The sequence below is a fragment of the Coptis chinensis genome, chromosome 8, assembly GCF_015680905.1.
Source record: "Coptis chinensis isolate HL-2020 chromosome 8, ASM1568090v1, whole genome shotgun sequence".
Lineage (NCBI taxonomy): Eukaryota > Viridiplantae > Streptophyta > Magnoliopsida > Ranunculales > Ranunculaceae > Coptis > Coptis chinensis.
In genome coordinates, this window is record NC_141463.1 from 38,869,664 (window position 1) to 38,884,837 (window position 15,174).

The following is a 15,174-nucleotide window of genomic DNA, read 5'->3' on the forward strand; positions in this document are numbered from 1 at the left end:
TTTGCATTTGATGAAAGTGATACTAGGAATTAGCAATGATTTGTCAAAGGCTTTGCAGCGTGAGGACCAAGACATTGTCAATGCCATGGCTCTTGTTAAAATAACAAAGGTATGCGCTTCAGGGTGATGAGAGATGATGGGTGGGATAGTCTCATGACTGAAGTTTCTTCACTATGTGCCAAACATGATGTGGTTATTCCAAATATGGAAGAGAGGTATATGGCTCGAGGGAGGTCTCGACGAAGAGCAGAAGGAAATACCAATTTACACTACTATCGTGTTGGATTATTCTATCACTATATTGATTTGCAAATTCAAGAGTTAAACGACCGGTTTAATGAAGCAAACACAGAATTACTTCTTTATATGGCATGTCTTGATCCTAGTGAATCGTTTGTTGCTTTTGATAAGCAAAAGTTGATCCGTTTTGCTCAACTTTATCCCGATGATTTTTTAGAGATAGATCAGATGGAATTAGCGGATCAGCTTGAGAATTATATCATTGATGTACGTTCCGATACTAAGTTTGGTGAAATAAATGGAATTAGCGGCCTAGCCAAAAAAATGGTTGAGATGAAGAAAGACATTGTGTACCCACTTGTTTATTTGTTGATTAAGTTGGCGTTGATTTTACCTGTTGCTACTACCACTGTAGAGAGAGCATTTTCTGCTATGAATATCATAAAGAATCGTCTGCGCAATTGGATGGCGGATGAATGGTTGAATGATTGTTTAATAACATACATTGAAAAAGAAGTTTTTGATAGCATTGATACCGAGTTGATCTTACAACGCTTCCAGAAGATGAAAAAGGATAACGAAATAGAAGGCCGCCGAGGACAACTATGAACAAGTACTTGTTTAGATTTGATTTTTTTTTTCTAATACATTAATATATATAATTATTATTATTATTATTATTTTGTATGCTTGGTTTTTGTCTGGCTAGCTCACCCTCACTTACTTTCCTGGCTCCGCCACTGCCCTCTCCTCTTATTTGATACTTCATACCAAAAAATATAGTTATTGATTTACACCTCATTTCAATTAATGGGGGATATGATCTAGTGAGAAATAAAATTGGCATTGGATTCACTATTAACAAATGGTGTGATAAATTATTGTTTGCAGGAAGCAAGCAATGCGAGCTAAATGGAGCAGATGAAGCAAAGTTTTCATGCTTTAAGGTGGGCACTACAAAAAGGCAGTCCGAAAGGAATTAATCGAGTCTTAGTTTGCTCTGATTATCAATGTCTAGTTAAGAGTCTCAATGGTCAACTTGAAAATGTTCCCTGGCAATTTTAGAGAGTTTTCGATGGAGTTAGCAGAAATGCAGAAGTCTTTTGGTTTTTGTAAGGTAGTCTTTTTTATCCAACATGCTCATTTGCTGAAAGAACTAGAAAAGAGTACGTAATCTTCATCTGGGTTGTAATATGTTTTTCCCTATAAGTATCTATCAAATTCTCTTTCGATCAAGTCAAAGACAAGTTGTACGATCTCTTTGCTTTAATGAAGGTATTGTTTTCAAAAAGAAAAATAGTGTTTTTGGTGCTTCTAGAAAGGAAAATCTCCTCATGGTGTCGATGATCCGATTCCAAAAATTTGGTGTTTTTTCAACTTTAGGAGAGCTACATGTTAATGAAAACACCAAAAAAACATCAAACAAAACACCAAATCGGCCAATATTTGGTTCCAGGTTTGATGCTGTATCAAATTACTCACGCGGTTTTCCCAACACCGCGTAGCCTTGGGCTTCTATGGGCGCGGTGTTGGCAAAACCGCGTACGCTTTTTATGAAAATTAGAACTTTGAAGCTGTTTATATAGAAGTAGCATGCGGTGTTCTGAACCGCGGGTTTTCTGAAAATTGCATAGGCTTGGGCCTGTCAGCTGGGCTTTAGTGGCGCGGTTTTGGCACAACCGCGTAGGCTATATAGCGTGGTTTTGGCAAAACCACGTAGTTGCTTGGTGAAATTTTGATGTTGCTCTTAAAGTTGTTTGGCGTTTTTTTGGTTTGGTGTTTTTTTGGTATCTCTTCTAAATATGCTATTAGAGTGTAATCATGTCATTTTAAAAGAAAATGTAAATCAATTGATAAGATGAACTCTTGGAAGTTCCAACTTGTACAACCAACGCATCTTCAATCTGCTTCAACTCCATGTGTAATTAACCCTTTATTTTGATTCAAATCAACAAGCCGAACCTTTAGTTCTGCTTTAATTCAACGTATAATCAACATATTTTCCAGATACTGTACGTAGGTCGTACAAGCGCAAAAAAAAGGTACATTCAGTAAACACACAACCCCGCACTATCCGCAGAATATGCTCTCCCTCGAAACCAATAAACCCCAACCTTGCTTCAACGTCAGTTCTCTGCTGTCAAACAAATCGACCCCACCCAAAACATTACGACCGTTAGTTACTCCATCTTTAATCTTTATACATCACGGACCCCACACTAAATCTTTTTAAACCAATATACAAACTACACGTGTCACCCTTTCCATTTCTAGAATCAATAAAATTCCCTTTAAAAAGGCAGAAGCGGGAATAGGAAATTAGGAATACATTCTTTTCTCTCTCTAGCTTACTTTTGCTTTTTCCTCATTTCGAATCAAAGCTGACACAAGTTCTTGTTTTTGAAGCAGGTATATTGTTGTTGTTATTGATTATTTAGTTGCATTATAATTAATCATTGTAGATCTAGTTATTGATGTCTATTTTGTTTCTTTCCCTTTTTAAGGTTGATTTATAGTTTGAAATGATGATGATGATTATTGAAATATAAATATGTGAAGTTTTAGATCTGGAATTAGATGCAATTAAAAACAATCAAGTTCCTTTAAAGAATTGATGGTAACGGGCTTTGATCAGTTTCGATTTGGTAAATTGGGATTAATGAAGTGCATATACGTTTCTGAATGTTTAGAGCTTGTTTTGTGAAAACTTTTATTATAATTCAGTTTTGTTACGACTGGATATGTTGTGCTAAGGCTCTAATTGGATAACAGGTATTAGCTTTAGTTTGGTAGATCTTCTTTTTTTGTTTTTAGTTTCGTATAAGTTTTGTATGAACTAGGTTTTAGTTAAATAAGACGGAGATCTGTGAGTGTTAGTTGAGTAGTACTGTTATTTGTGTGAGGAACGCTAGGATATTTTGCAATGGTCGGCAATCATTTTTCTCCAGTGTTTTGAGAATAACTCAGTTATAGTCCTCTGTGCTTACACTCGAGTTGCAGATTAAATGAAATAAAGAAATGTATATTTTGACTCTGATTTAACATGTTCTACTCATCTGTAAGCACAAGGCACTATGATGTGCAAGTTTCCTGTACTTTTAGTTTGACCTTGCATGGTCAGGCATTGATTTCATAAATTTAATTGACAGTTGGGTTTGTGGACCCTGTACGTCCCTAAAGTATGTAGGGAAATGGAAGCAAGTGCTGTTATTTTATAAATAGGGTGGTCGTGGCCATATATAAAGGTTGAAATGGACTGCTGGATCAGTAAAACCTATATAGTTATGCCATATACATAACATTTAGTTTTAATGTATGAAAACAGCCCATCAAGGGAAATACACATAATTTGTTCCCTCCACTCTGTAACTGAGTGGAGGTTTCCCTGGAAAAGGATTTGAGAAACCCCGAGTGGAAATCTAAGCTGGAGTTAGAACCTGAGCCTAAGAAGAATTTAACCACTCTTAAAGTTGAAGAGATGTAGCAATGATGCATATTTTTACCTCTTGATTGATTTATTCTGTATTTTGCCCAATACCTTATTGTCTAAATAATTTAGAACTTTGACATCTAGGAGACCTAATTTACGCCTTTTGGGGCATTACAATTTTGCAGCTATGGCACCACCTACTGAGACAACCATTGAGACAACTAATGAGACAAAGGTGAAGCTTGATCACCATCCAGCACATCCCCCTCTGAATGAAAGAATACTTTCATCCATGTCCCGAAGGGCAGTTGCAGCTCACCCTTGGCATGATCTTGAGATAGGTGTGTGAGTCATAGTAGAGCATAACAACAGCTTTTAATTTCATTTTCGTTTTGTGTGGTTTAATTGAATGTTTAGATCCCACTCCCCACCCTTTCTTCTTTGTCTGAGCTAATAAGATGTCATTCTGTTATTAACTTTCTGTTTTGTAATTTGATCAGGACCTGGAGCTCCAACTATATTCAATTGTGTGAGTACTCTGAACTGTATCTATTGGGGTGCATCAAGCTACAAAATGATTATGTGATGTGTAAATTACTTGTTCAAAATTACAGCTGTTTTGCATAGAATTGAAAATTTTGGATAATAGTTGGCATACCAGAACATAATCTAGAGATTGATTGTGGAAATGTGTATTTGGTTTCAGCTCATCGTTGTTTATTAATTTTTTGTGTGGCACATGCAAGTAGGTAGAAACCCCATTGACTGTTCTCCTTGAGCCGTCTGTCCTGGAAAATAGTGATTATATGACCATAGCCAATTTAAACCTTGCTTCATTTATGGTTATTTGTGAAATCTTGTGAGTGGGGCCCTTGAATTGGCGATCCTGTGGTCAGCATATCCCGTGTAATTATCTACGATGTTATGGACTGTACTAGTTGTCTATAAGATGCTGTCTAGGCATCTATACCTATTAATCTATCATGACTAAAGACAAAAGGTTGCAGATGGCTTGCTTAACTCTGCCTTGTTTGCAGCCTTGCTTTTTTTTCTTTTATTTTTTTTCAACTAAAAAAATCCTCTGAATGCGTTCTTTTCTGTGAAATGATGATCAAAAGAATGACTTTTTTCATGTATTTGCTTCTTGCTTATCGTAGGCCCTGTTTATGTTTTTCGGGCAATGGTTGGTCCGCTTTATATAAAGACATGTATGTTCTCTGCATGATATTTATGAGAAGTATATGAATATTCTCTGCATGGTTCAGTTAATACAATTTGTTTTTTACAAAGTACTCTGTGAAGGTATAGGCTAAAGAAGGACACAGTTGAAAGACATAATTAGTTTCATTGTACTGATTCATGTAGCTGGGTAAGATGTAGAGAATAATATTCTCCATTTCACTGAAAGCCTTTCTCAGTTTGTAGGAATGGAAGAGGTGTGTCTGTGCGGTGACAAGAGCACTTATCTGCAGGTGCAGACTAGCAAAGTCGGTAAAACCTTTGGGTGATGATACCAGAGGTCTGGGGCTCGAACCCCGCCAGCATCAAAGAGTTACTGATCTCATTTAAAACAGGCTTACCAATCAAAAAAAAAACAAGAGCACTTATCTTCTTAATATCAAAGTAACCAAAACGGAAACTGATATATAAAGGAAGTAAATGTTAGAACTTTTCATTGTGTCCTTTTGTTTGAGGCAGCTGAATTTAAGACAGTATCTTAATCACTTAATGACCTAGATATGGTCTACATCCAAATTTCACTTTTATAATTATTATAATTAGTACTTTTGGCGCAAAATGTTCTGTTAGTTATCAGTTTCATAGTTCATGATAATGTTGTATGTATGAAAATGTAGCTTTTGTAATTTTAGAGTTTGGAGACCTTCGTATGTCCAGAATTTGAATTGCTTTCATTAAAGTATTATATAGATATCCTTTGAACTCTTGATGAAAAGGTGTTCCCTGCAGGTGGTAGAAATAGGCAAAGGAAGTAAGGTGAAATACGAACTGGACAAAAAAACTGGTCTTATCAAGGTCATCCATAAACCTCTGTTCATTCTTCCATTTCCTTCCTGAGTTGCCTCTATTGTGAGGGTTATCATTCAACTTCTTTAAAACTTATGTCTGCAGGTTGACCGTGTACTGTACTCATCAGTTGTTTATCCTCACAACTATGGTTTCATCCCACGTACTCTCTGCGAGGACAATGACCCAATGGATGTTTTGGTCATTATGCAGGTATACTGAATTAGTTATTTTTAATAAGAAAATTCACAGTTAATAGTAAGCAACATATGCACATAATAAATGCCTACATAGAAAAGTCTCATACTCAAGTATTTTATTTTATTTTTTATTTCTTTTTCTTTTTCTTTTGGGTGGGTGGGGGGTGTTGGCAATGATGTTTTCGATAGACTTCTCTATCTCTTTGACACGCTGGGTGGGGGTCTGTTTAGGAATTTCTTCAGAAGAAAGAACAATTTCCAGAGGAAACATGCTATGAGTTGAAAAGCCCTTGTTAAACATATTTGTTTCTGCAGAGTGTTTCGATATACTGGAAATGGAAAACATTGTACTTGAATAAATGCCTTTTCAAATTTTTGCAAACATTTTCAGGAACCTGTTCTTCCAGGATGTTTTCTTCGTGCTAAAGCCATTGGTCTCATGCCTATGATTGATCAGGTATATGTTTTTCCATATACAAAATTCCTTGCTCATTGAGAGAATAGAATGAGTTTTGATGTGCTTAAATGCTGATGAATGCAGGGCGAGAAAGACGACAAAATAATTGCAGTGTGTGCGGATGATCCTGAATACAAACACTACACTGATATCAAGGAACTTCCACCCCATCGCTTGGCTGAGATCCGTCGTTTCTTTGAAGATTGTATCCTTCTAATGATAAATAGTCTGAGAAGACTTGAAGGTTTCCACTTTTTATAGCCAACCGTTAGTTAAGTTGGATTCATAATTTTCTTTTCCTTGACCAATGAAAATTCAGACAAAAAGAATGAAAACAAAGAAGTTGCAGTGGATGATTTTCTGCCAGCATCTAGCGCCTATGAGGCCATCCAGCACTCCATGTAAGGATTTTCGTTTTGTTGTTCCATGCAATACTAATATAGCATACGGTACAGACTACAGAGCCACTCGTAAAAGTGCAATCCTTGTAACACCCATTAAAGACTTAAACTTGATTTTTGTCCTCAAAAATCGTTAGCAAATCCCTACTTTGGATCCCAAAAAAAGTTATCTTTTCGTGGCTGCTTTTCTGAGTTGCTGGTTTCTCCTTCGGTTCCTTGTAGAGAGAAGGCACGGCCTAGTGGATTCACATTTAGAAAAGAGTAAGATATGGAGCCAAAGTAATAAGGATGAAAGGAGATGAACACAAATAATACTCGCACACACATGCACATGAACAAGAGAAATGCTAAGGAGCTACAGTCCAAAGAGAAGCATGGTAACAAATAGAACAGCACAGAAATGCTAAGGAGTGCTACCTCAATGCTTCTCTTCCAGTGGCTAGCTCCTCAGCATTCCTCTATTAGATATATGATGATAAAGTATGACATTTACTCTCCTTCGAGAGCAATCAAGATCAATCCATTACACTTGTATAGACACTACTTCACATGTTCAGACAAAAACTAAGAGGCACAATATTACTGTAATGAGAAGCCGGTAGAATTAAGAAGAACCCAGGTACATGTGTTTGTGCCATAGAAAATAGAATAAAAACTACTGGAAAAACTATAAGGAAGAATGAAAACTGTGATGATAGATGCGGTGCACATGTATGGTTTGCATGGATAGTTTTTCATTGGCATGCTATGTTGCTGCTTAATAGAATAGTTTGACATGTAAAAAGTCCACAAATGCACTTGGATGTGTGTTACTCTAGGTGTTCTAGTTTTGCTTGTACATTTCCACGAATATCATTGCTGCTTTTCATCTTATTGTTTATATTGATATTAAGTGTGTTTTTATGTTTTTTTGCTTTTGAAGGACTCTCTATTGCGATTATATAGTCGAGACCTTGAGGAGGTAGACTGGTTTGCTGTGGCATTCATCCCTTAGTATGAGGGTGCCAAGCCATTTTAGGACTTGTTCTCTGAATTCGCATGTCAGTATCACTGAACATGTGCATATATTTGCTTCTGTAATGAACAGGTTTTGTAAGAGACTAGATTTGTATAATTTCTATAAAAATGGTAAGAAAAAGAACATACCTTAAATCTCTAGTTTTTCTTGTAGTTTTATTCATGTTGGCCTAATAGATTTGAGTTACTATACCAATTCTATTAGGCCAATATATGGGCATTGTTGCCCATATAATCTTGATAGTGAAAATGAGTGCGTGTTGTTGCATTGTGCATTATTTTCGATTTGAAATCGGCTGTCATAGTGATTGCACTAAAGAGTGAATGTTTCTGTTTGTCGAGTTGAATGAAAGTGATAATGCACAGAATCTAGCTTTTGTAAATGCAAGTTGTGGATTATTTTGGTAAGGGTGAAAGTACAGAGGTTCTAAACTGCAACTGAACACCATTATAACATTACTTGGATAATCTTTTCAATTCTATAAAAAAAATGTGACCTGCATGCCCGCCCTTGTAACTTACTTTGATCATGTGTTTTACATGGATTAGTAGTACAAGTAGTGGTACCTTACAAAATTTTATCAAGACCGGAATGCTCAAAGAGTAATGCAGAATATGAGTAGGCACGTTTTGCTGGAAGTTTGTTCGGAATTTGGTTATCTTATATTTTCTGACATCTGTTGTATATGCTAAGCTTAAGCTGAGCCATGTATGTATGTAAGCTGTAGTCTTAGAAATAGTTCGAAAAGCCTCTGATACACAGATTTTGATCACTTCTTAAAATTATTCACTGACTGCAGTTACAAAATTTGTAGAGCGTGTAATGGAGTTTGTGTCGGGTTATATAAGCTTTGAAGTTGAATAGAAAACAGTTTAAAATTGGCTAAAAACTAAAAGAAGCATGATCTGCCAAGTACTATTGCCTCTCTCCAGTCATTCAAGTGTTAGGTCCATTTTCTCTGTGTATCACCTACGTACTGTTACGTGTTTGGTCACCCATTAATGATTCAACTCTCCTTCCATCTCTGTGTTCTATTTGTTACCATGATTTATGTTATTGATTAAAAAATTAGTAGTATATGCATCCAGAAACCCGTTTGCTGGTTATTTTGCCATTTTAATTTGTGAAACACAATTTTGGGGTCTTTCAAGATACTCGGATAACCCAGTCAAGTTCTGAGAAGTTTCATAGAAAGAGAACGAATGTTTAGATCGGTCAACTTTTTGACAATGTGAAAAGTTTGCGCGCGCCAACTGATCATTGCTTTCGGCTTCTAATCTGAACACATACAAATATACAATTGCAAGTACCAATCCTTGTACGATATAGCAGATATGTCCCTAAAAACGAAGTTCATATTCTGTAATAATTGGACGAGACCAGTTCAGAAAAACGTGTAGTAATGAGCACATCACCACCCACTGTTGATTGGTGAGTGTATGCTGCGTTTTCAGTGCATCATAAGTTGGGCAGAGCGAAGTTTCATGTCCAAACCCCAAAGGCAAGGGTACACAAAAGTCCATGAAAGTGAATGAGTAAACTTATGTGCATGCCACAAATGCCACGTTTAACTTTAAAGATAAAACTAATAAAAAGAGAAAGAAAGAGAATGGTGCTCAAGCATATGCGCTTAGAACTTTAGAAGATCCTCTTTTCCCCCACAACTACAAAAAGCATCCACATTCGATACCATCTTCTCAAGGCTCACAAAGACACAAACAACTCCATTTACATCCATGCTGAGATAACATTCCCTTTCTCAGTTGGGTGTCTGAGTGTGAACCTTCTTTCGATGGGGTCCCAATCTGATGGCTGGCGAGTTAGCAAACACACGTAAGTGAGCGATCCTATGATGATGTTCAATTTGTGGTGGTGATCAAATCATATGGGCAACTAATTACCTTTGGCAATGTCTCTAGCAATAATTGTTGCAACTTCATCAGTATAAGTTAAGCCGTCGTTTTGGTGGTGTTCTTATTTTTCATACAGTATAGTATAACTTCATTCAGTTCATGATGTATTTCTGCAATTGATTAATCCATACTTTGCTTACACAGCTACGTTCTAGCAAAGGTTGTCATGTAGATGTATGTATAGTTAGTATCACTCCGACATTACAATTACCGTTCGGAGATTATGAGAATATATCAATATTACCAAGTGAATTCTGTGATTGCCAAGTGTATCTGCGACCGCAAAATCTATTATCACAGCAGGTTCTTCGTATTTGTCTCATGCACATTAGACATAACCAAGTTAATGGAGCAACTCCAAATCTCTAATGATATTAATACCAAAATAAAAGATTAGCAAACTTTTGATTGAGTTTGACATAATGTTTTACAGTGACTGACCTTGCTAAACTAATAACAAAACATGAATTACATGATCTTCAGAAACAAGATACTACGTCCAACAAAAACTCGATTTTTTTATATCATTTAACTTTGTATGTTATTTAAAAAGGACTGCAAGATCTAGATTACAGGTTTCAAGAGACCGGTGAAGTACTTCAGAAGAGTATTCTACCTAGCATAATCCAATGGCATCTACCCGACGCCAGCATGCGGGAACGAGCTTTGGAAGGCCATATCCTCGCTAACGCACTTATGCTCCAACAAAATATTGCGAAGTACATATAGTGATGTCTATTATTACTCGTCTGCATTGTATAGAAAGGGAATATTATTTATATAAACAATATACAGAAAGAGACGTGTAAAACAGAGCAAGTGCCACTGCAGTTGCTTTCGAAATGGTTATCTCAGTGCATCTATGATGACTTTAGAGTCCATGCTAATCTCTACAGCCTACTGAACTTCCTTTCAAATCCCTCTAATCGTTTTCCTACAATTTATGCCATTGCTGTGAACGGAAAAAGAAAATAGATACGTTAGATATATGATGTTGATGGTAATGATGTTAATGCTGTAGTCAGCACGCTAGATATATGAAGCTTGCTGTGCACCAGGATATTGATTGCATTTGGAAAATGAAAAGGTCTTCTGCAGAAGACCATTCTATGGAATCCTTAGAGCATAACGACTCTTCACCTGCAATGTTTATTTGTAGTTTTGTACCCTTTTCAAACCAGTCTGTGAAGGACCAATCCCTCCTCAAACGCTTCTTAATTACAGTATGAAGACATCTAAATTCTGAACACCACAATATGATCTTTGACCAAACTGACAGAATATGCAAGTTTTCCAACCTCGCCCTGGCTTTTGAGGCAGATATGAAAACAGCCAGGAAATAAGACTTACTAAGAGCTGACACGGAGATATGGACGATAGAATGCCCATTAAGTTTTTCTCCATATTGTTTTCCAGACTCTTGTACTATACATACTGCTATCGTTCTTTATCTTCGTCTCTTTTACAGATGACCCCTAAAAATGTGGCAGTACAATGCCCAGGACCGTCTCTCGCCTCAAAAATGTAACTTATGAGTTGAACAATTACACAAAGATGTGCCGCGCCATAGGTCCCTCGAATACTTGCTAGGACTACCATGTTGCAATGCACTCTCTGCTTCTCACAACGTGGAAAGGCCAATCTCTACAACAGAATCTACAATGCAGTAAGCATTGTACAGGCATCTCCATAAGCAAAAACCAGCTGCTCAGATATTTAATTCAATTGAACACACCATCTAATAAGCCTTTCAGTATCTAACTGTGAACAGGCAGCAAACAAATAGCCAGCCCGTTACCACATTGCCAAAAGCACAAAAACACATTGCAGCACAACTGTGTACATGAGAATATCTTTATAAACAAGGTCTTCCTGCTTGGATATGCATACACTCAATTATACCACTGTTAATAGACACTGACATTGGAGCCAATCCATTCAGATTCCAATCAATCTTGGGACTAAGCCAAATGTGGATCTACTATTGAATAGCTTTCGACCACACGGGGCCTGTTTAACTCATAATTGTGACCCCTACACCGAAGGGACAACTTTCTTATAATCATCTAAGTGGAATAATCGAAAAAAATTGTCCAGAAAAAAAAAAGTTAAAGCCCCAACCAAGTGCCAATGGCCTATTTCAAAAGTCTGCTTAAAGTAAATATCAAAAAAGTTGATTTCGGGTGCCTAAGAGTCTAAGACTACCTTTTTATACTAATAGAGGACTTATCTGTGGACAAGATTTCGATCCTCTTTTGAAAATGACATGGTTCTCCAAATATATCTACTATGAGAGCTCGGTGGAGCCAACCAAGATAAAACCGATCCAAGAGCTGTCTCATAATCGTTTTCATCTTGCATTATGACACAAACGACTCAAAGGTCGGTCATGTAGAAGGATGAAGTCGCATCTAATAAGGAATGTCCCTAAAATTGTAAGCAAGAATTGTAGTCGATAAAAAAATTAAAAACATAAGAATAAGTTCGAACCGCTTTAATTAATTTTGGGCATCTCCAGAAACTATTAAAAAGAAGGTTACAGCAAAAAACATAAACTGAAAGTAACTTGAGTTCCACAAAACTCCAAAATCTTTTCCAACAGCAATACCAATCCAGAACAAAACTCAGACATACTCCACCTAGTAAAAGAACCCAAGTACTTTACCACCAACATTCTTCCTTCTAGCCTCTTCATGATCCATGATGCCAGCAGAAGTTGTCAGCACAATATATCCAAACTGCAGTGTCCAACAGACAAACAATTTTAGACGCTTCACATACAGCATGATCTAGAGCTAGATCATTCTGTCACTGTATTGTTAATGGCTCATGCAAGGAACTCATAACTTGTCTAGACTCTAGATGGAAGCAGCACATGTAAGGACTAAACAAGAGGATCAGACTAACCTGTCTAGATGGAAGCAACCTTGCAGTCCAGGGCTCAATGTCTTTAACACCAACATCAAAACGAGGACTAATGACTCCACACTTGTTAAGTCGCCCATTGAGTTCAACCACAATCTTTCCAGATCTGTGATCATCAACATACTCAAACTCCCCAATATAACCTGCATTAAAATTCAAAAAACCCAACGATAAACAAACAACTACTACCAAGATGAATGAAACCAAAAGGAATAATACATATAGGATTACAAACCATGCTTCTGCATAACAAGAAGGAACTTGATGATGACTTTTGATGATGGCCTAATCATGACCTGCCTCTTCCCCCTCTTTTCCGCATTGTACATGCTCTTAAGAGCATCATTCAGAACACTGATTCTCACCATCCTAACAGTTGGTTGCTGCAACAAAAACACATACATACTAAGTTTAACTTAAAGCATTCATTATCAATCAATCTGATGGCTCCCTCCTGTTTATCGAATTCACAGTCGGAAATAAAAGTGTTGTAAAAGGGGTCTAATTATGTATTTACAATCAGCACCCCACTAAAAAAAAGTCACATATTGCAGAGCCACTTAACTCAGTTCAATGCTTCATATATTCGAAGTCTCAAAATAAACTGTCCCAACAGTATATATTTCAGATTTTATTGCACTTACCCAATATTTTTTACCGTCATAGAAAAAGACATAGTAATAAATTGATCTAAAAGAAAGAAGAGAAGAGAAGGAAGCTTCACCTCACAAGCGGTTCCTGTTTCGTGCCGACTTGGTTTTTTGAGAGAGCAAACAAAGTTTAGGGTTTTGGGGGAAAGAGCTGAAGCGAATTTACTTAGTTGCCCTTAATTTTGTTTTCGGTTTCCCAAAATACGCTTCAATTTCCAAACATTTTCTTCGGATGTTGGCTGGGCTGGGCCGATTAATTGTCGGGCTACTCGCGTTGACGGGACACGTCTTAAGACCTGATATCCTGATACAAGTATACAAACGGTTCAAATCCATCCCTCGAGATCCATAGTTAGTCTGGTTTCTCTCGAGATCCATAGTTATGGTTTTTTTAAATTCTAATTGTAATTTAAGAAATGATATAAAAACGTTAGTGGGCTAATTATATGGCTAAATCTATGGTGCGCGAGATGTATGGTGCGCCATTACATCTCGGCCACTTATACCAAGGGGTGCGTGTGTATTTAATGGCAAAGTACTGATCCAAAGGCCCAATATTACCTGCGCACTGAAGACATGCTCTAATTATATAACTTGTAGGGGAGGCTCATCTAAAATTTTTAAATATGAGAGATAAATTATATAATTTAAGTGACATGATCATGGAGAAACCTTCACCACTCTTAGGCTAAGTACCTTCCTGTCTATAGCGTGGTGCAAAAATCCAAGTTCGACCTTTACAACTCTTGGGCTAGGCATTTTTGCAGAGGTTTCCCTTGGGTCTCACTCTCATGCTTTCAAGGAGTGAACTCAACAGAGGACTTGCGAGATCTAGGTAGTTGGGGAAACTTTGCTATATGGTATTCTTTTGACTGCAACATTTATTATTTACGAGTGGGTATTTCTTCTAAGAGTCTTAGAATAGCTGCTCTTACAACATTTGTGAGTAGTTAGATGCTCTGTTTGGTTCGCTGTAATGGGTTGCATTTGCACCCATTTCCCTCTAACTTCTCATTTACTGGTGTTTGGCCCGCTATTGCTTAGAACCCGTTACAGCAAATGGGTATCTCCACTTCCCGCGTATAAATAGCTCGCACAACACTCATTTGCAACCCAAAAACCCATGCATCCACTTGCACGATCTCTCTTTTCTCTCTTTTCGTGTAACACAAACGAAAAATTGTCTCTCTATACTGGAACTCTAAGCAAAATCACCTGGATCTTATCTTCTCTTGATCTCAGCTATTGTTGTGTTTCCATTGGAGTTTGATTCTGAAAAGGTAAGCCCTTGCCCTTCACCTTTTTCTTCTTCTTCTTCTTCTTCCTATATCTCTCTCTGATTGAATTTGGTTGGATAGGTAGACTTTTATGTATTTTTTCTCCTCAATTTATTTTGCTTCACATCCCATCGCCCATCAGTATAAATAGACTACACTCAACTCCAAAAAAAATCTCATTGTATTACCATCTACCCACGGAAGTCAGTTCCATTCTTTCCCTATCAGTAAAACGTTATGGACTTGATCTATTTCCCTTGCGTTTATTTCTGTGTTTATTTCAAAGTTCAAACTAATGTTTGCAAGAACAACCAGCGTGCAGTGTCTGGTACTCTGGTTCTCCTTTTTTATGTATATATGAAGTATGAACATAATATTTTTATGAAAATTGGAGATGATTTAGGAATTTTCTCTGTTGAACTGAGTAAGATAGATATTGCTTTTGAAAAGCGTTTGAACTGGTAGCTCATCCACTTTGAGTAATAGCAAAAAGTTAAGTTAGGATCCCTAGTTTATCTAGGTGAGGTCTTCCCATTTGTTTTTAGCCACTCCTCTATTCTATGTATAATCCGGCTTAATAACAAAATAAAAGTATATACACTTTTGGTACATCACTGAATGCGTCACATGATAGATTA

At 36.9% G+C, this 15,174-nt stretch overlaps 3 protein-coding genes across 4 annotated transcripts; 2 read left to right on the plus strand and 1 right to left on the minus strand.

The window, feature by feature from the left end:
• Nucleotides 1-111: 111 nt before the first annotated feature.
• Nucleotides 112-1,223, plus strand: LOC147481423 (uncharacterized). Its single transcript, XM_086578932.1, has 2 exons — nucleotides 112-529; nucleotides 1,132-1,223. The coding sequence occupies exons 1-2, from the start codon at nucleotides 112-114 to the stop codon at nucleotides 1,221-1,223; spliced, it is 510 nt and encodes a 169-aa protein (XP_086435058.1).
• An 843-nt stretch (nucleotides 1,224-2,066) lies between these two features.
• On the plus strand, nucleotides 2,067-7,911 carry LOC147481424 (soluble inorganic pyrophosphatase 4-like). Of its 2 annotated transcripts, none has more exons than XM_086580963.1 (9): nucleotides 2,067-2,649; nucleotides 3,856-4,011; nucleotides 4,171-4,199; nucleotides 5,639-5,704; nucleotides 5,801-5,908; nucleotides 6,287-6,352; nucleotides 6,437-6,557; nucleotides 6,672-6,753; nucleotides 7,676-7,911. In XM_086580963.1, the coding sequence occupies exons 2-9, from the start codon at nucleotides 3,858-3,860 to the stop codon at nucleotides 7,716-7,718; spliced, it is 669 nt and encodes a 222-aa protein (XP_086437089.1). In that variant the 5' UTR covers nucleotides 2,067-2,649; nucleotides 3,856-3,857; the 3' UTR covers nucleotides 7,719-7,911. The 2 variants fall into 2 exon arrangements, with proteins under 2 accessions (XP_086437089.1, XP_086437090.1); XM_086580964.1 differs by lacking the exon at nucleotides 2,067-2,649 and adding an exon at nucleotides 2,657-3,012.
• A 4,252-nt stretch (nucleotides 7,912-12,163) lies between these two features.
• LOC147481425 (small ribosomal subunit protein uS8) lies at nucleotides 12,164-13,472 on the minus strand. The gene is made up of 4 exons (XM_086578391.1): nucleotides 13,334-13,472; nucleotides 12,845-12,992; nucleotides 12,592-12,752; nucleotides 12,164-12,422 (listed from the first exon to the last, which is right to left on the minus strand). The coding sequence occupies exons 2-4, from the start codon at nucleotides 12,975-12,977 to the stop codon at nucleotides 12,324-12,326; spliced, it is 393 nt and encodes a 130-aa protein (XP_086434517.1). The 5' UTR covers nucleotides 12,978-12,992; nucleotides 13,334-13,472; the 3' UTR covers nucleotides 12,164-12,323.
• Nucleotides 13,473-15,174: the final 1,702 nt, after the last annotated feature.

What these genes read in the sequence shown, in the direction of transcription:
- LOC147481424 (XM_086580963.1), top strand. Translation starts at nt 3,858, where the DNA reads ATGGCACCACCTACTGAGACAACCATTGAGACAACTAATGAGACAAAG. An exon ending in AAAAAACTGGTCTTATCAAG is followed by an intron (nt 5,705 to 5,800) that starts GTCATCCATAAA and finishes TTATGTCTGCAG; the next exon opens with GTTGACCGTGTACTGTACTC. An exon ending in TCATGCCTATGATTGATCAG is followed by an intron (nt 6,353 to 6,436) that starts GTATATGTTTTT and finishes TGATGAATGCAG; the next exon opens with GGCGAGAAAGACGACAAAAT.
- LOC147481423 (XM_086578932.1), top strand. Translation starts at nt 112, where the DNA reads ATGCGCTTCAGGGTGATGAGAGATGATGGGTGGGATAGTCTCATGACT. An exon ending in ACGTTCCGATACTAAGTTTG is followed by an intron (nt 530 to 1,131) that starts GTGAAATAAATG and finishes TATTGTTTGCAG; the next exon opens with GAAGCAAGCAATGCGAGCTA.
- LOC147481425 (XM_086578391.1), bottom strand. Translation starts at nt 12,977, where the DNA reads ATGGTGAGAATCAGTGTTCTGAATGATGCTCTTAAGAGCATGTACAAT. An exon ending in TCTTGTTATGCAGAAGCATG is followed by an intron (nt 12,753 to 12,844) that starts GTTTGTAATCCT and finishes ATTTTAATGCAG; the next exon opens with GTTATATTGGGGAGTTTGAG. An exon ending in GGTTGCTTCCATCTAGACAG is followed by an intron (nt 12,423 to 12,591) that starts GTTAGTCTGATC and finishes TGGACACTGCAG; the next exon opens with TTTGGATATATTGTGCTGAC.